Source organism: Numenius arquata, chromosome 18, assembly GCF_964106895.1.
Source record: "Numenius arquata chromosome 18, bNumArq3.hap1.1, whole genome shotgun sequence".
Classification (NCBI taxonomy): Eukaryota; Metazoa; Chordata; class Aves; order Charadriiformes; family Scolopacidae; genus Numenius; species Numenius arquata.
In genome coordinates, this window is record NC_133593.1 from 9,683,040 (window position 1) to 9,702,858 (window position 19,819).

The window sequence follows — 19,819 nt, forward strand, 5'->3', positions numbered from 1 at the left end:
GTGATTGGTTGCAATAGCGTAGAAGTGGAAGGCGGGAGCGGCTCAGCGTGCTTTTAGCTGATTGGCGGCTCGGGGCCCTTTCCTGTCAGCTGATTGGCGCCGGGGCGGAGGCGGGAAGGACGGACGCTGAAGGGGCCGGAGCCGCCACCGCCGCCTGAGGTGAGCGGCCTCCTGCGGGGCCGAGCGCAGCTGTGAGGGGACCGGGCTGGGAGAGAAGGGCCGAAAGTGGCTTTCTGGGGTTCCGCCACATCCTAAAGACATAAAGGAAATGCCCGCGTGCGTCTCTGTGGGCTGAGGCGCGCAGGAGAATGACGGCAGCTTCCTCGGCCGCAGAGAGGCGGAATCGTCCTTCACAGGGCTGGAGCTGGCGTAGGGCCGAGGCGGCGTCGGGGTTTCCCTGGGGAGAGGCCCCGGTCCGGCCAGGGGGAGCTGAGCGGGACTAAGGGTGCCTCCGCGCTCCCGGTGTCCCCTGCCGTTGGTGTTCCTTAGGCAAAGCTCAGTTCCGAAGTAGCGCTCGTTCGAGCGACGCCCCCTCTATCCCCGAATGTGTTAGGGAAAAGCCTTTTAGTGGGGTGGGGCTACATTTTTGGAAGGAGGGGTAGGATGTAAACTGGTGTCAGCAATCTCTTTTTGTTAGGATTTCTTTTTCCTGTTGAGAAAGTTGATGATGAAGCTGCATCATGCCGTACATTGGTGGTTTTTTGGATGTATGTGCTTACTCATTAAAAGTCAGATGAGGACATAGGTTAGTGACTTAATTTATGGCAGGGAAGCTGCCAATTTAAAATTGCTTTTATTTTGTAGATACCAAAAACCTGCAAGAAAAAAAATCTGTGTCGTTTAAAAAAATATCCTTTTTTAAAGTCATCAATGCATCTTCAGTATTTTTAATTCAATAATTTCAACATTTCAGTATGATAGGGAAACTGACTTTCTTTTATTATCCAGAGTGAGAGAAATGCAAGATTAATACTCAGAGGATGGTAAAGTGAATGACACCTCATTTTCCCCTGAATAATTACTGTGTTACTAGCGGAAATGTTCGTTTAAATAATCTTATTTCTAAAGTCAGTGTCCAGTTTTATTTTCTCATTGCTATGAAACGAACAGTACGAGCAACTGTTGTCAGCTGTAACTTTGTAGTTTGCAATGTCTTCGAGTTCAAGCCAATGGACCTGAAAAACTGGCTATTTATTTATTAAATATCCTAAAATGCTTTTTCCACAAAGATTTGGGTTCTTATCCCAACGGTATTCAGTCTGAGAAATAGAAGGTGAAACGATGTGTGCAGTTCTTTCATACTTTTATTTAAATTGCTGATGTTACTCATCGGATGGTGGTAACTTCTTCTCCTTTGTAACAAGGACTGAGTCTGAACTGACAGCGTGTAAATTCCTATATGCCAGTTCTGGTAATATACTGAGCTGCTTAGCCCCCTTATCAGGTTGGCAGTTTCTGCTTGGTTTTGTTTGGTGCCATATGTTGTTTTAGGCTTTACCTGGTTGTTAGTGTTGACTTGTTAATACTGTTTTTTATTGCAGTTAAAAAACTGAAGTAAACGGGAGGAAAAAGTAGCCATGTCTTCTGATGTGTCCGAATATACTATTGGGGGTGTAAAGATTATATTCCCTTGCAAGGCTTACCCTTCACAACTTGCTATGATGAATGCTGTAAGTAGAATTTATACTAACATTTGCTAAAGTAATGGCTTATGTTTTCAGAGCCGCTGGTATCTTGAGAATTTCAGTTGTAATGTAACTTACTGGTCTTACAAAGATATCTGGATATCTGACTAGGGAATGCTGAAGTATGTTTTGGATTTGTGAACGCCTATGCTAAGAAACAAGTTGTTACATAATGTATATGGTTATTTAAATAGTTATACTGTAATAGAAATGTTATATAATTTTGCAAGTATATAAGAAGAAATGATTTAGTACAACACCTGTCTTTTAAACAGAATGTAATATTTCAATAAGTTTTCACTTTTTGGAGAGTTTTTAAAAATTAATTATTACACTTTACACGTTTCTACACAGTTTTAACCATTTCTAAAGACTCTTTTCTCTGTGGGACAAATGGTTTGGTTGTCTAACAGATGGTTTCAATGTTCTGGTTCTGTAAGACTAAAGAAAGCAAAGTTACCCCACCCAGGTACTGCTGTGTAGCAGGTAAGTATTTCACAGCCCCCCTAAGTGAACCTCTGAGCGTTGCTGATGAGCCATGTTCCTCTGGAGAGAAATACAGCTAAGGCTTGTTGACCCGTTGTTATTAAAGGTGATTGTGCTGTGTTTTGATTTTCTTTTTTTTAACAAGATGGCATGTGTCCTCATCTGTTTTTAGACGTTATTTCTAGATTAGCTAAAGACATCCTCTTTGTTTTTTTCCTATTAATTCTGGTTTTGTTCTTCTTATTCTCCTTAAAGATTGTTAAGGGCTTAAATAACAGGCAACACTGTTTGTTGGAGAGCCCTACAGGAAGTGGCAAAAGCTTGGCATTACTTTGTTCTGCATTATCATGGCAGCAGTCTCTGTATGGTAAGTTGTCTTAGGGTCTGTGTGCCCAGTTTTTATTACCAAAATGTTATAATTAATTGTTGTTGTTTATCAGACTTTAAACATTTGGTTTCAGGAAACTAAACAGGTGTTTGTCCACCATTATATTTATTGGCAACATAAACCAGTAATGGCCAGTAATGCTAAACTGGATTTAGCTATCTGGTCTCATAAGGGAATTGGATGGCTATTGGAACTTTGAAAGAAAATACTTGTGGGTTGTAGTTATGCAGATTGAATTGAAGAAGAAGGGTATTTTTCATTTCTGCAAGTTGTTACAGTTCTTTGCGCTGCAATTCTTCAGAAGTTTGATGAGAGTTTGTTCAGACTTTTTATAAGGCCTAAATAAATCTTTCATCTTAACTGTTTTGAAAGTCTAGTTCTAATGTATGGTCTTGAGTAGTTTTTAATGGAAGACAAATGACTTTGTCCTTTAGAGAAATCACCGCTTACGTCGTCATGTGAAAAGGAAGACAGAAAGCCAGAGACCTCACTGCCGTGTCGCTGCACGTGTCATTCCCAATCTAAGAGCGACAAGGCTGCAACGAGTGTGAATCATGGTGCTTCGTGTTCTTTTAATAATTATGAAACAGGAAGTTCCATAAAACCTGGAAGCCCGCTGACAAGCACAGGTAGCTTCGTACGTAGGCAGCTAAAAATCTGTTCTGGAAGTAATATATGTAGCCAGTGATGTCATTTCTTTTTCTGCTTTCAAGTCAGGGACTTTTTTTTTACCATGACAACAGCAGAGTACTACATGATTCTGCCCTGCGTGGACATCTGTATGGAAATGGTAGTTAATGGGTCTAGAAATGTCTAATACTGTTTCCTACATCATATGTATTTATAGTAAACTCTGTTTTTAAAATGTTGCTGTTATTTAATGCGTTCCTAGTAGTGGACATACCTTTTTATTTTATTTTTAATTACAGAAAGTAAGGAAAATGAAACGCTAGCTTCGAAATTGTCTGCCAAAAAAAGGTTATCTCTATGTGACAAGGAGAATGATGATTTTCAAGTAGACAGGAAGAGGATTCGTCCTTTAGAAACTGAGCAACAGGTGAGCAAAGTTTATTGGCAGTAAAATAATCCAGACATCGCTCAACAAAGCTGTCACATACCTATCAACATTTCAGAGAGGGGCATGGAGAATAGTTGAGTCATGTCACAGTCATAGTATAGATTGACAGGTTTTTGTTAATTTTTATTGCTACTTGTTACAAAGGAGTCCATTGTTGCACTAAATTGTTCATAATACCATGTCCTAAATTATATCTTGCATATTTAAACACCTAATATCCCCAAAATGTATTTATCCTCAGCTGATCTGTAATATTAAGTCAAAGTATGAGATTCTAGAGTTGAAAAGTGCTCTTGCAAATATGTATTAGAAATTCAAATAATGCTGTGAATGTATTAGAGTTCTGTTTTATATCCTGTCAAATGTAGTTATCTCTGGCCTAATATATGGAGTGCAGTATTTCGTAATGTTTTCGTCTGTGTCAGGATTGGTATCACATGACTTCGTACTTGTATTCAGATGTGCCCTGTAAATAGCTTTGTATTGCTTTAGAGTATTGCTTTGTTTAAGTTCTTGTATCAATATGGCTTGGATTTATTTCTTGTTTTAGTTATGGAAGTTTTCTGCTTATGTCTATGTAGTATTCTAATTTCTATCAGTTTTGTCACAGTGGGGATATTTAAAGAAGAAAAGCTCAGCAGTAATTACAGATTTTGAATAATGAATTTTGTAGTTAAAACTTTATTGCTTTTCCCAAATGACTTTTTGCGTGGCTTAGCTTCGGTTAAACTGTTAACAAATACTAGTGATACTACTGATACTGAAACAGACTGAAAACATTTGAAACAAAATGACTGACTGCTGGTGGAAGCACACGGTTCTGTCCAGTGTATTTGAACACAGAACCTCTTTGCCCCAGCAGGTTAGAAAACGTCATTGCTTCGCAAAAGGAGTGCAGCTAGTTGATGCTTTAGAAGTTTATCATCAGAGGAAAAATGGAGAGCTGATTGTTCACTCTGAGAAATATGTGAAAACCACTACTTGTTCTCCCCAAACTGTAAGTAATATAGTAATATCTTTTACATCAAGACTGGTAGTTCCAGACCAATTTTTAAAAAATATTACTGTAAAGAGATTATGCATGAAACGCAGCTTGTTAATATAGTTTCAGAAAACACTGTACCTCCAGCTGCGTTACAGCCTAATGTAAAGGTTCCCAAGTCTGTAAGTTGCTTTAAAGTAATATATTATTGCTATCAATAGCGAGAACTGCAGTGGCTTTTACTCCTAATGGTGCTGTCTAACCAACGTGGTTTGCAAAGTGTAAATTATTTCTGTGAAAGTTGTCCTTCTAAAGAGTGGGTTGAATTCTTTTACACTGTTTCCTCAATAGCACAGAATCTGACCCCGCAATTCAGCCTGTAAACTTCCAATACGTGACAGCAATTGTACAGCAGATATAAATGTGTGTGTTATATTCCAGTTTATAGTAGATTTATGACATTATGGAAGAAATTGAAACTAGGACCATGGAAATTAAGTGACATCAGAGTTTGTAGATTTCATTCAACTTGTCATTCAGTCTTTTGTGGCATATGTAGTAAATGAAAGACAGCATTTAATATTAACATGTGTGCCTTTCTCCATATTACTTTTTAAGGTCTGAAGTTGGAGCAGATCATTACTATATATTATACTAAAAAATGAGTAATATGTATCGCACGTGATTAAGAAGAAAAATCCTGTGTGTTACTCTGACAGATTTACATTTTGGATTTGTTTGGGTTTTTGTTTGTTGGTTGTTGTTTTTTTTAAGTTACCGCTTTCATAGCAGAAGTATCCCATAAGAAGTTGAGATACAAATATGCAGCTGTTTCTTCAGCTTTCTGCTAGGCATTTTCTTCATTTCTTGGTGTTTGAATCTTATTGATTTCACATAAAAATATGCTGAAGCAAAACCAGAAGAAGAAGAAATCTGAGGCAGTGGACATGAATGTCAGATCCCAGATTACATTAGTGATGTAGTTCCCATGAATGTTTATCAAAGGCTGTGACAGAATAGTTCTTGTCAATATTTAAATATAGGAGCATGCCACGAAATCATGAAATTGTATGAGTTTGAGACAAATATAAGAAAGGAATAAGGTCTGGCCTTTATTTCTTTCTTCAGTACAGAAATCTACTTTCTTCTTTCAAAAGTCAGAGCACATTCTCCCTTTCCAATATATTTTTTTAAATGTTGTTTTATGGTGATACCCATCTGTAGGTAACTCTGCTTTTAAGTACAGGGTTTGATCTGCATGTTTGGAAACGTGCTTGGTTTCAACAAGCGTTTCAATTCTCTTTTCGCCTCTTCCAACAGCACTTGGCTATTTCTCTGTCTTAAATTAGCTTCTGTTTTAATCAGTGTATGTTTTAACCTCAATAGTTGTTTTCCAGTATACTCTGCTTTTGTAAACACAAAAGAAGCCAAAAGCTTTGGTATTGCTTTAAGACATCAGGAGCTAGATCTTTTCTTGACAAAAGTGCGTCTCTATTCTAGGTCATTTGATGGGAAGTAATTTTTATTAGTTTTGGAAAGCTCTGTAGATTTGAGTAGGGTTTGAAATGCTTTGTGCCCCTGATCTTCAATTAGTAGTTTGAAATACAAAGGCCAGCAGAGTGTGCTGTTGATTTTCAAATAAAAAGACCTTTCATCCTTTCTTGATTGTAAAATTACCTTTGTTACTTTGGTGTGAGCCTCTGAAAAACTTGATTTACAACCTCTAGAAATTTCATGTAGTGAAGAAAACTGAAAACTTTTGGTATAGATCAACAAACTGTTAAATAATAAAAGACTGAATCACAGTCTGATTTTTCTAAGACGACGCTATTTTTGTAGCAGTGGTTGAGCTGTACATGAGTGTGTTATAATGTGTATTCCTGGGTTTGAGTTGCAGACAGACAGTACAGCATCCTATTCAAATTTCAAACACTGTACTGTTCACTACTCCTTTAGAAAGAAGTAACCTAAGAAGATATAAAATTATTTAGTTCTGTTAAAGTTTCTTTTAAAGAATGACAGTAGTGTTTTGTTTGTGTGGGGTTTTTTTAAACAATTTTATCTTTAAGAAACAAAGAATAAGGTATTATTTTCCTGTGGTGAGCTGTTACTTCGGGAGACTGAGAACTTGTCTGGTATCAATAAACACTTGCAGAAAGTAAGGCCCTGTTTATCGTTAGTAGTTCTGCAGCTTAACTACATTAAGTTTGAGATGTGAAGATCATCCCAGCATAGGCTGTTAGATATAAAAATGCTTTTCTAGTGTAGCTTATGAAATAAAGTCAGCTGAGGTTATGTTCAACACTTACCATAATGGACTATGTATTTAGGATAATACAATAATGCAAAACAATCAAAATATTTTCTTAATCAATGAGATAACTCTCCCTTTGTATATCTTGTGGTTTAATGTCCTCAGTCCTGTGTTTAAAGCAAAGTTAGTTCCTTGTCAAGTGTTCCTTTTTATGGCCCAACAGAGAGGGGAGGGGTTGGTTGTTGTAAGAGTGCGAGAGGTGCTGCCCAGCGCTGCTGCTTCAGAACAACACCTGGAGATCCAGCGGGTGAGGATCTGCTGCTGCTTTCAGCCCAGAGCCTGGGAATCCATTTCTGCCCTTCTGCTGTTAATTCTTGCAAGAGAGGGCAGTTCTAGTGTGAGTTTAAATGCGAAATTATACCCTTATAGTACTCTCTTGATTACTTCTGTCAAAGTATATGGTCTGAGAAACTGGGGCAGCTGGGTTAAGGAATCCCCATTTATACCAGGTAAAAAAAGTAAACAGTAAATGGAGAGTAGTGTAACAAACACTTGGGGTATCAAAAAACAACTGTGAAAAGAATCTGTCTTAATGTGCTAGCCCATTGCGGTTTAACATATTGCTTACAACCTTCACAATGGAGTTTGAGTGACTTCTGTTACACATTCCAGGAGACTGGCAGCCTGTTACAATCAGGGTCTGGACTCCAGAATAGGCTAATTTACCACGATGGGATGAAGAAAGTTGTGGATTTGTATTACACGCTCTCACCTGACACCGTATCTGATCCTTTCCCCGCTGATTGACGTTTTGAATGAGCTCTTTGAAGCGAGTTCCAGCTTAATTAAAACGTTTGCTTGGTTAGCAGTGATCTGTGAAAGCCTGTGATAAATATTGAACCGGGTTCACCTGCTGGTTACTGTGAGAGGATAAACAGCTGCTTTGTGTACTTTAATCAAGAGGCTGCAGCAGCAGCAGAATACTGTGCTTTTTGAGCTCTTATAAAGGAATAGTTGAAAAGCTCTGGTAATGTCACTGCTGATGTCTTACTAGATTGTGCTTGTGTGATATTTCACACAAGAGGTATTCACTGCTGTATCATTTAGATGGCTTTGTAAGCAGGAAATGTAGATGAAGATATGAAGAACTCCTCTTATCTCTTTGTGTTTCAGAGATCATAGCCTCAGTGTTTGTTTAGCTCTATTTTACAGGTAGGACAGGTTGGTGGACCTGATTATTCTCTTTTTTTAATCAGACTTCCACGTTTTTGCAGTATAAATATTGATGTGATAGGCTGTATTATCTACCCTCTGACAGAAGTAAAAACAAGCTGGATTAGCCTAAGGTCCATATAGTCTGATATTTGATCTCTTAACAGCATCTGTTACTGGATGTTTCTGATTAAATACTGCAGAAATTAGAGATGTATCTTTTTTTTTTTTTCCCCTCTCCCAAATGAAAATCTCTATCCGAGATTCAAACAGCTGAAAAGAGGTTTAGTCCTGAAGCCAGAGGGTATTATGAAATAGTCTTCTATTGTCTTAATATTATTTCCTCTCAGAACCCCTTATTCTTTCATAAATAAATTGAAACATTTTCTAATTTTATTATAGTTGAACCAATATCTGTGTTACGAGTCTCAAAATTAGTACTTTATGAGGCAACACTGCTATGGGAACTGCCATATGGGAGTTATCGCTTTGTTCAGCTGGAGAGTATTCTCTTTCCTTTTGCTGTAGTAGAGGGAGAGTAACACCATGTTAGATTTTGCTGTGATATCAATACTAAATTCTTTTTATGGAAATATATAATTAAAATAGTTTGTTCTTAACAAAATTTAAAGATGGCCAAACCATTTTCTAAAGGATACAAAGAATTCAAATGTAAATTGACACACTTGAATAATTTGCAAATAACACAAGGAACTCAACTTTTAAACCGTTTTAAACATTTTCTTAAAGTTTCTCTTCAATATAAAGGTCCTTTTTAAAAGGTTTTATTTATTTGTTTATTTATTTATTTTGCACTAATGGTGCCTGTGGCTTTCGGAAATGTTATGACTACTGCAGGCAGTTTCATACTCTTACTACTTACTATAAAATTAGTCTGAGTTTACAGCTTTCTCAATGATGATTTTTTTTTAAAACTTTTTTTTCAAAGTTAAGGGTAACATTTTAAAACCTTAATACCGGGTAAAGTGCTTCTTAAAGCCAGTATTATACCAGTTTCAAACCTTTTAAGAAAAACTTTTAAGGTCACCTGTAAAATACACATAAGAACGCTGTTAATTCTTTTTATGAAACGAAATATATCTGTTTTTTTAAACTCATAGAGGACCCTTCTGTTCATGTTTATATATGTATTTATTTGAATTGCATTTTCCTGTTGTTAGAACAACTTTTGCAAAACAGCTCCCTGATTTGTCCTAATAGTTTTCTATTACTTTTGTTTGGCAAACTAAATGTGAGGCTTAGCATTAGCAGTGGAATATTAGTGATATGGCATTATTGTTGGATTTTGTGTATTCTTTTGCTCCTGAAAACACCATCTGACTTAAATTAGAATGAAAAGATAAACATGTTTTTTAAAGGCCTTACACAGTAAGTAAACGGCTTCTGTTATATTAATTGTTAGCATGGTAACATGGTTTTCATTATTTCAAAAGGCAAAATAGAATATAGTTGATGGAAATATCAAGGTACGATTTGCATTGCAGTTTTCTGTGTGAGTACAAACCTAGTTGAGCGTTGCCACATATGTAACATATACCATATGTCAGCTGTTTCCTGCTTTGCTGTTGACAAGAGCCCCATTCATAACTCTTCTTTTTATCCTTTCAGTGAATAAGTAATTATTCAATATAGAAGGCAGGATATTTGGAACTGGCTATTTAATGTGGCAGCACACCGTAATGAAATCTGCTGGTACTGGCAACCTGAGAGGGCAATGTAACAATTCCAGCATGGGTGTAACTTTATCTGCTTTGAGGGCCTGTTTATTTGGCACATCAGTGAACCTTTTATCCCAGTGAGTGACAGCTCCAGAAGGGTTACATTTACATGCATTCTATCATGTATTGTAATATTTAATGGCACACAAGGCTGAGTGGGACTAAGGGTAACCAGAACTTGCTTTTTCTCAGAACGGAGGCTAAAAGACAGCTTGATCCCCAGAATTGTGGTGTAACACACGGCATGACTTAGCATTTGTTTATAATGGATAATCTTACTGATTACAATTAAAAGGGGAGGGAGGAGTATTTGAGCGGGCAACTACATGTTGTTGCTTGCACTGTCACCTGAAAACCAAATACAAACTCTTTCGCACCAGAATTATTTTTTTATGGGAGGTGCGTGTGGACATGGTTACTCTCCAGTTATTTTGTTTTCCTTGTGTCTCTTCACAATAATTATTACAATTTCATGACAGTTGTTCCAGTATTCCATATTATGAAATGCGGTCCTTCTCAAGAAGAAAAAAATTGGCTTTTAACAAATATTTTACAGGATTAGGTTTTGTTTAGAATTATTGCCCATTTTGTCTTTTATTCTCATAGTTACTAGATGGCTTTTGACATAATGGCATGGCAAACATGTTTCTAATGGAGAGTGTATAATGTAGTCTGTTTTATCTGCAAATAGATCTCTTCAGACTGTCCAGATTTCTTCTGCTTACTTAAGGAAAAAATGTACTCTATTTTTATTTGGTTGTCGGTTTCTTCATTTAAGGTGCTGGACTCCTGTTCTGTGACAGGAGTGTTCTTATGCTGAAGCTTAAATGTGAGAAGTTCATTTGCATTATTCACACATGCAAATACTTCACTGGAATAATAATTCTTTCTATGATTGGGTTATGATAAAGCTGTATCTAGTGATTGCTAGAAGGTTTTTTTTTTTAAGACTTTCAGGCTTGATGGTGTGTATGCTTTAATGTTTTTAAACTTTTTGCAGTTTGATGTGCCAACCTGGTGATTTAACGGGCTGTCTTGAACTATCCTAGAGAGCATTTTCTAAATAAACATGCTAAATCTGATTATAGTCTATTTTACCTTGGGATTTTGTTAATCTATTTTTTCTTTTGGATTGCAGTCTTCTGGTCCTTGCACTGAGTGTTCCTGTTCTTCTGGAAAAGAAACTGATAAAAATACCAGTAACACAAAGAAGAAAGAAAATGGAGATCAGTTGTTCATTCCCAAAATATTTTTTGGAACACGAACACACAAGCAAATATCCCAGATTACCAGAGAGTTGAAGAGAACAGCGTATTCCAGTGTCCCTATGACAATTCTTTCCAGCCGGGATTATACCTGTATTCATCCGGTGGTATCTGGTAGTGGTAGTAACAGGAACGAAATGTGTGTAGAATTGCTGGAAGGAAAACATGTGAGTAATTTTGTTTAAGAAAATGAGCATTCATTTAAACATATTAAAATGAAAGGTAATTGAACGGTTGGAATGGGTAGCATTTTTGACTTCTTTATACTATGTTGGTTAAATGCCTCTGTTAATTTGGTTTAAATATTAATTGTTAGAAAATGTTGATACAGAGTATCAATACTGAAAAAATATATGATGATAGACATAATATTTATGACTGCTAGTTTAGTGTTCTCAGTAAGACTTGAATTGTCTTTGGTTTTAAAGATGAAGAAGAAAGAAGTGTCCTTTATCGATATACATTTAAAGAACATGAATTTGTCTGTTTTCTTTCTGACATGATGTGTTTTTCACTATTGTCCAATATAAAAAGTAGCTGGTAGAAATGCTACCAGGAATTAAAGTCGGATGCACGTAACAATTTGGAGGATTTAAGCTTACTTGTTTTTCATTATTTTTTTGTAACCGCTACCTATCTGTGCTTATTTGCTTTTAGGGCAAGTCCTGTCTGTACTATCACAGTGTACATAAACTCAGTGAACACCACGCCCTACAGTCTGCACACGGGATGTATCGGGCTTGGGACATTGAAGATCTCGTGAGCCTGGGGAAGAAGCTTCGTGCCTGTGCTTATTTTGCAGCCAGAGAACTCATGGTGGGCGCAGATATTGTATTTTGTCCTTATAATTATCTCCTAGACCCACAGATACGTGAGAGCGTAAGTATATTTGTAAGAAGATTGCAATAACTGAAGTTATAGGGAAGTTAGAAAATCTGATTTATATCCAAAATATTATCTACAAAATAATTCCTAGGTGAATTAATATTTTTTTTTCCTCTTTTTCCCCACCCTTCAACCTACCAAATAAGCATTTCTGTATTCCAAGTAATGCTTCCACATCAGTCACGTGTTTGTTTTCGATCAATGGAAGAGAAACCCTTGCAAACTTCACAATTGTTTGGTTGATTGAGAGTGTAGTGGAACCATAGAATAGTTTGCGTTGGAAGGGACTTTTAAAGGCCATCAGTCCCATGAGCAGGGACATCACCAACTAGAGCAGATTGCTTAGAGCCCCATCCAACCTGACCTGGAACGTTTCCAGGGATGGGGCATCTCATCTCTCTGGGCAACCTGGGTCAGTGTCTCACCTCCCTCATTGTGGAAAAATGGTTCAGATAATATTCATCCGGGCTGAGATAAGGCCTTGTCCCCCCTCCCCCCCCCCCCCTTTTCTCTTTCTAGTTATTGTCTACGTTACAGAAATTGGATGAAAAAGCTTAAAACTTTCTGTTGCTTCCATCAGAGTGCAAAATATGTGCTTTTTTGACAGGATCCTGTTAGTTGCTGTTTCTCATTAATATCTTTCACTCTGTTTTACTAGATAATAATTTTATTTTTTTAGATGGAAATTAACCTAAAAGGCCAAGTAGTCATTTTAGATGAAGCCCATAACATCGAGGACTGTGCTCGGGAGTCAGTGAGCTACGGTGTTACAGAAAGTCAACTAAGAGCTGCTCGAGAAGAGCTGGATTTCATGGTCAATAACAACATCAGGCAGAAGGATCATGAGCCCCTACGGGCTGTGTGCTGCTCTTTGACAAAGTAAGGCAACTCTTTCTAATTGTATCAATTAGTATTTTTTAAAATTAAATTTAGATTCCTTTTGCTGATGCCATTTACGGGTTACTATGTTACATCAGATAAAATGCAACAGAGGCATAATTCAAACTATGCAGTCACCTGATCTCTGTTCATTTGAGGAATCCAGAGGGGTTTGTTCTATTTAAAAAATACTCTTGTCTTAAAGCGAAGCCTTTAAATTCTGTTTTGAAAAGTATGTTATGCTCTTGCATGATGTGCTAATCTTGGTGGAACTTACTGTCCTACTTTGTGGAGTTCTGTGTGAAAATTTTACCCAAGATAAATAGTTTTCATCTTTCATGTGCTTCTGTTTGCTTATTTGACAAATAGTAATACTATAATTTTGTCAAAGCATTAATTAGTTCACATTTATAAAATGCTTTCAAAGCCTTGAAAAAGCCATGAACCTGTTCTCGGAATCTGGTTGGTACCTATTTGGAACAGATTCATCATAGTTAAAAGTGAATTTATCACTCACGCCTTTTGTTTTTCTTGTGAAACAACTTGAATTTGAGCAAAGAGATAAGGGTCTGAAAAACTGGGGTACCTGCAAATCATAGAATGGTTAGAGTTGGAAGGGACCTTAAAGATCATCAAGTTCTAATCCCCCTGCCATGGGCAGGGACACCTCCCACCAGACCAGGTTGCTCAAAGCCCCATCCAGCCTGGCCTTGAACACTTCCAGGGATGGGGCATCCACAACTTCCCTGGGCAACCTGTTCCAGTGCCTCACCACCCTCACAGTAAAGAGTTTCTTCCCAGTATCTAATCTAAATCTCCCCTCTTCCAATTTAAAACCATTACCCCTTGTCCTATCACTACAGTCCCTCATAAAGAGTCCCTCCCCAGCTCTCCTGTAGGCTCCCTTCAGATATTGGAAGGAAGGAATTCTCAGAAGAGTTTTGGTGAAGTCTTTAGAGAACTTGGGTAGCAAACTCTTTGAACAGAGCATGCTACTCTTTGAATGTCTGATTTTTCTCAGGCAAAAGTTGTCCACACAATTGCTGATCATTCTTTTCCCTGGACTATGGCAGTAGAATGTGGTTTAAATGATTTGCTTCTGTCCTGAAATTGAAATCAAGGATGTGCCAAATGTCTCGGTACTTGCCTTGTTGGAGAACACAACGATGTGGAGTTCAGTGGACAGAGAAATATGGATGACTGAGGGAGTGGTTTTGAAAGCAAGAGTTGATGAATAAGGCAGAAAGCAGCTTCTCTGCTTCTTTCTCTACCCATAGAGGAAACGGTCGTAAAAGAGAAGATAAAACCCAGCTACTATGGAAATGGAACTGGAAGGGGAAGACCTGCACAGAAGTTGAAAATCATGAGAGAGGATGGAACCAAAATCAAATGGAATAGGGGAGAAGCTCAGGAAGGAGGGGAAGAAACAAATCTTTTGGGTAGAGTGGGAACATGAGAAAGTTGAAGCAATGTCCGAAGAGTCTGTCACTGCTACAAAATTTGGAATTCAGCTCTGTAGACTTTAATTTTCTTTTGAGGGATCCAGGGACTGAAAGAGTTCAAAAATGCACTGCTAATGAAACCTTGAACAGCAGTGTCAGCAGAATAAAAGCAAATAATGGTACAACTGGCTTTGAAGTTAACTGAACTCTGATTCAGTGCACGTCAAATCATCATTTTGTTGCATTAGTGGTTGGTGAAATAGACTTTGGAGTACACCACAGCAAGTAGTTCACCGTTTTTCCTATCCTTTCTGTATTCTGAGAGTTAATGTTTATGTGTCACAAGACAAGTGACTTTTTTTTTTTGTTTTTGCAGAAGCAAATTCTCCTACCTTGGATATTTTGAATGTTAAATTTTAGTAAAAGATGAGAATGGCATGGCTGGAGATTTGGTTGCCTCAAGCTTATAACCTTATCAGAAAAACTAAGGTTGATTGTCTTGGCAAATCTGCCAACAGCATGAAAAGCAGTTGTTGGAAAGCAGAAGAGTGGGTGTAAATAGCCAGTAATTGGTAAAATGCTGATGCATAGTGACACGGCTTTGCCAAATGCATGGGTAATTAGAAAAATCTTATTTCAGTTATAAAGATCCTGGGCCCTCATTCCAGAAAGCACTTAAGCATGGGCTTAATGCCACAGAGGTGCTAAAATGACCTTTCTGAGGAAGCTGAAGATATACCAACAGAGAATACTGGCAAGCTTTTCTGATGAGATGCAGATTTACCAGGACAAATTGCTCTGTTCAACGGAGTAAGCTCTGTCAACAATGGGATTTTCTGATAGGGAGGGAAGGAGCAAACAGACTTTCTAGAATTGAAGGCACATTTGTAACATCTCTTAAATCTTTTCCTGAAAATATTGCATATGCTGATTTTCACTTCAAAACCATAGACATCTTTCTGGGAATCAAGCTAATTTTATTCATGCTTACTGCTTTACTCTAAAAATAAATTAACAGGTATTTCAAGTAAATGCTTTAACGTTAGAATTAATATATGGATTTTATTCCAGAATTCACTTTTTTGTGGTATTGTAGTGTTAGGAAGGTCCTTGTGTTGAGTTTCTATTTGCATTTATAGCATGACCATTTCAAAAGTATGTGATGATGTTTGAAGTTCATAACAGGGAAACAGAAGTTTTACATTTCCTGAAATGTTTTATCCATTGTAAATCTGTTTCGTTTCTGTCATAGTGGCCTTTTCTTAATTTTAGTTCCAGGTCTTTTTGATGTTACATTTGAGGAAAAGGGGCAGAGGATTACACTGGTGAAGTTCTGCCTGTGTTAGTGGTCATGGTTCCTTAATAAGATAAAGCAAATTGTAGCCAAGGAAGTGATTGTTACAGTAGTGTTTATGGGCTTTTGTTTGCATTTAACTTGGCAAAAGGAAAGTTTGTGTTTGGTTTGTGGTTTGTTTTTGTTTGTTTTTTTTTAATTGCTCCCTTGATCAGATTATTTGCAGTGACAGGACAGGAGATCTGGAACTGAAACAGTCACTAAGCCTTGTTGCTTTAGTTGATAATGATTAACTGACTTTACAGGTAAATATTTTGAACTGTTGTAGAAATGACAGCTGTCTTTCTGATGCCTCCTGCTGGTTGATGAAGCAGACAACTCCGGCATTTCCTGAGAGGGAGGAAGCCTGCCTGCTTTTCAGGGCAGAGGGAAGGTCTTATAATACTGCAGGGATGATGGAGGACACATTCGGTTAGAGAAACCTTTAGCTCTGCCACAAATGAGACGATCTGCATGTTTTTAGAAAGTCTTGTCACATTTTGGATTGTGCCCTCAATTATAATTCTGCTTGATTTTCAAATTGTAGCAGAGTTACAGATACCTGTAGGTAGGTTAAAATATGCACTTTTTATTGCCTTGTTTTCCCTAACTGTGTATAAATATTAAATGTACTCATTTCATGGTTCGAGATTTGTTCTTAATAGGGAAGTATACAATTGACAGAAATTATAAACCAACTTGCATCATTTACACTGATGAGTGGCTTTAAAAGTATAGCAGAAATCTTTCTTAAGTTAGCCTGATGTTATATCATAAGGGCAAATAATATTTTAATCCTTTTTCTATATTGTAAAGATATTATATGATGATAAAATATAAACATATAGGGGCAAATTTTCTTCTTCAATGAACTGCATCAAGAGCAGTTCCGTAGAAGTTAGTTCAACAGTGAAAAACTGGCATAAGGAAAAGCAGAATCTCTCTACTTACATGTAGTAAAATCTATCTGCTGTAATTGTTGTGGTTTGGTTTGTACCTGTAAAGTATCTCCAAATCTCCAAAATTAATGCTGAAATTATTTCTGATTTCTCTCTTTTTACAGCTGGTTACGGGAGAGCTCAAGTCAACTAGTAGAAAGAGGGTATGAAACCTCCTGTAAGGTTTGGAGTGGAAAAGAGATGCTCACCCATATGCACAAAATGGGAATAACTGGTATTACTTTTCCCATTTTACAGGTAATGTTGTATGCTATATAAATGAGTACCAGAGTGCATAATAATGATGTTGTCAAACATCTTAAAATGTCCATAAGTTAAATGCTAACACATCTTTTAGTTTACTGCAATATTGGAAAGCTGTCTGAAAACGACACCTGATGAAAACCGGGAGTAATCCACTTGAGCTACTGGACATTGTGGAGAATCAATGTTTTAAAGGGTATAATTGATCACGTACAATTATTTAAATTGAGCTGCTGAATCAGTGGTAGTTTTGTCTGTTCTATCCATCTGTGTTTTTATTGACTGCTGAAATGTATTTATCCTACTTTCAAGTTAATCCCTCTTTTCTGTGTAAGCCAAATATGTTAAAAGCGTTGTTACTTTCCCTTTCCAATTCTGTCTTCAGTCTGACTTTAATAGGTATCTTAGGCAAACTTTTAAAACAGTATGCTGATGCTGATAGTCTTGTATCTGTATTAACTTTGATTTTGAGAAGATACCTAGAATGTTGTTAATGTGGAATTTGTTTGCCTCTTATAGAAACACCTTGCTACTGTCCTGGAAAAAGAAGAAAAAGTATCAATGCTCGGCAAAGAGGAACTTATTGAGATACCGATTGTGAGCCCTGCTACTCAGATTGTGCTGAAAGGGTTATTCATGGTTCTTTCATATCTTTTTAGAGATAATAGCAGGTCAGTGCAAATACATACCCTGAGCTGTGTGGTTGTCTTTAATTCAGCTGCTTTGCCAAAATGCCTCTTTCATTTGTGCAACACCTCAGGTATGATGCCTGGCTTCTGAGCAAAACTAACAGTTCAGAAAGCTTTGGAAAATCTATTTATGTGGGAAGAATTTAAATACTACCAAATTATTTTTTTCATTCACAAATGAATTCAAATATTGAAGAAATTTATTTGAAGGTCAGCTATAAATTTTTTTTAATGTGTTGCCAAGTTAAATATGCATGGGTTTTGTTTTTCTGCACAGCACTTATCATTGGACTGTCTTGATATCTTGACTACTAATGCCAGCACTTACTAAAAATTTCTGATTTAAACCTTATTTTTAAATATTAATTGTTGTAAAATTTCACTGCTTTTTCTTAAAGTATGAAATTATTTTTTTATACCTAAATGGTAAATGCATTGTAGCAACACTGTCTTTGCTTTATATGAGCTTAATGCTTACAGTTTGATTAATTATAGTTTTTACTCATATTTGTATTTCCCCATATAGGTATGCAGATGACTACAGAGTGGCTCTGCAACAAACTTACACTTGGATGAATGAAGACCAACCTGATGGTTCAGATTCAAGTGCATTTTTTGCACGGCCCAAGCATAAAAGGAGTTTACGGCAGAAAACCATGGTCCACATGCTCAATTTTTGGTGCTTGAATCCCGCCGTGGTAAGCTGAGTGGGAAGTTACAAGGTCTTAAGTAATTTGAGTGATCACAATTACATATAAGATCTTAAAGTAATTGTATTAATTTTCTTAATTCCTTCTTTTCTTTCTCCAACCTAGGCTTTTTCAGACTTAAGTGATGTTAGAACAATTGTTCTGACATCTGGTACGCTCTCTCCAATGGATTCCTTCTCTTCAGAGCTTGGCGTGAAGTTTTCGATTCAGTTGGAGGCAAATCACGTTATTCGGAACTCACAGGTAAACTTTTGTATTGTCGCTCCCTCTCCTGAGGTGTAATGCTGGCCATTCTAAAGGAAACAATAGCTTGCAAATAAAAATGATGGCAAACCCATTCCATAAGTAAAAAGAAACGTGCAGAACAGACTATTGCTTGGATTAATGCAACTGCAAAGGATGTTTTCAAATGCAAAAAGGGGCAATTCTTAGACACTCCCCTGGAAAAGCTGAAGTCGTGCTATTTTGGTAATAGCCATCTTAAAAGAAAGTGCAATAACTGATATGAGTACTGGGATTAATTTGTTTAGAAATACCTCAATATTTTGCTCCACACTTAACATTTCGTTATTTAATCTAATATAATTTAATACAGTTTGTGTTGCATATTTTAGAATTAATGCTTTTAATATGAAACACACCAGGTTTGGGTTGGCACCATTGGAGCAGGCCCTAATGGTCGGAAGTTGTGTGCCACCTTCCAGCATACGGAGACCTTTGAGTTCCAAGACGAGGTGGGAGCGCTTCTGCTTTCAGTGTGTCAAACAGTTGGCCAAGGAATTCTGTGCTTTTTGCCATCCTATAAGGTAAGGAAATCTGAACTCACATTCTTCCTCTAAAAACACACACCCTCTACTGTGTAATTTTTGCTTTGTGCATCAACATATGTAAATGTTGATAAAATAAATGTATTGTAGTAACACGCTGTGATTACATTATATTGTAATTTCTTGGATGGCATATTGGCTGGCATACAAGTTTATTTTCATGAAAAAACATGTTTGTATTTGTTTTCAATAGATGTCTGTATCTTAGTTAATGAGTACAATTGTTTCAATTAGTTTTACCGAAAAAAGAGCCAGACTCTTCTGCAGTTTTTTCTCAAAATGTTTCCCTGAGTGGTTTGGAATTATTTAAAAAAAAATAATAAAATCTCCCCCATGTAAGCACACATCATGAAAGGAAACTTCATCCGTATTACTCAGCAGCAAGAACGCCTTTGCATGTTCTTTGTATGCTATTGGAATGTGGAATTCATCCAATTCATTTCTTCTTCCTTTTATCTTGTTCCATTTCACTGCACTGGAGATTCTAGTGTATTTTTCTTGAGTTAGGGGGAATTGCTCACTGGTATTGGCTGAAAGGAACCAAATTTCTCAATTTCAAACCATGTAATACCTAGTTTCACTGACAACAGATATCTAATTATGGTTAATCTGTACCTCGCAGTAGTTCTGCTTTCTTCTCTATTAGTTCTTACTGTTATTTATGGTCAGGTCCGAGGAACCTGCAATATAATTCTGTAATTCATGCCCATTTTTCTTGTGATGCTTGCGAGAGTATGACTTTTTTCATTTTAAACTATCACTT

At 36.9% G+C, this 19,819-nt stretch overlaps 1 protein-coding gene across 1 annotated transcript in view; it reads left to right on the plus strand.

Annotated features, from left to right (window-relative positions):
* Positions 1–1,577: 1,577 nt before the first annotated feature.
* Positions 1,578–19,819, plus strand: part of BRIP1 (BRCA1 interacting DNA helicase 1) — a 57,347-nt gene continuing 39,105 nt past the window's right edge. The window contains exons 1-13 of the mRNA XM_074160722.1: positions 1,578–1,670; positions 2,427–2,538; positions 2,994–3,188; positions 3,489–3,616; positions 4,500–4,634; positions 10,963–11,256; positions 11,747–11,968; positions 12,654–12,853; positions 16,692–16,824; positions 17,350–17,501; positions 18,046–18,217; positions 18,335–18,472; positions 18,874–19,035. Of these exons, the coding sequence (XP_074016823.1) occupies positions 1,578–1,670; positions 2,427–2,538; positions 2,994–3,188; positions 3,489–3,616; positions 4,500–4,634; positions 10,963–11,256; positions 11,747–11,968; positions 12,654–12,853; positions 16,692–16,824; positions 17,350–17,501; positions 18,046–18,217; positions 18,335–18,472; positions 18,874–19,035 (2,136 nt within the window). The remainder of the gene's footprint in view (positions 1,671–2,426; positions 2,539–2,993; positions 3,189–3,488; positions 3,617–4,499; positions 4,635–10,962; positions 11,257–11,746; positions 11,969–12,653; positions 12,854–16,691; positions 16,825–17,349; positions 17,502–18,045; positions 18,218–18,334; positions 18,473–18,873; positions 19,036–19,819) is intronic.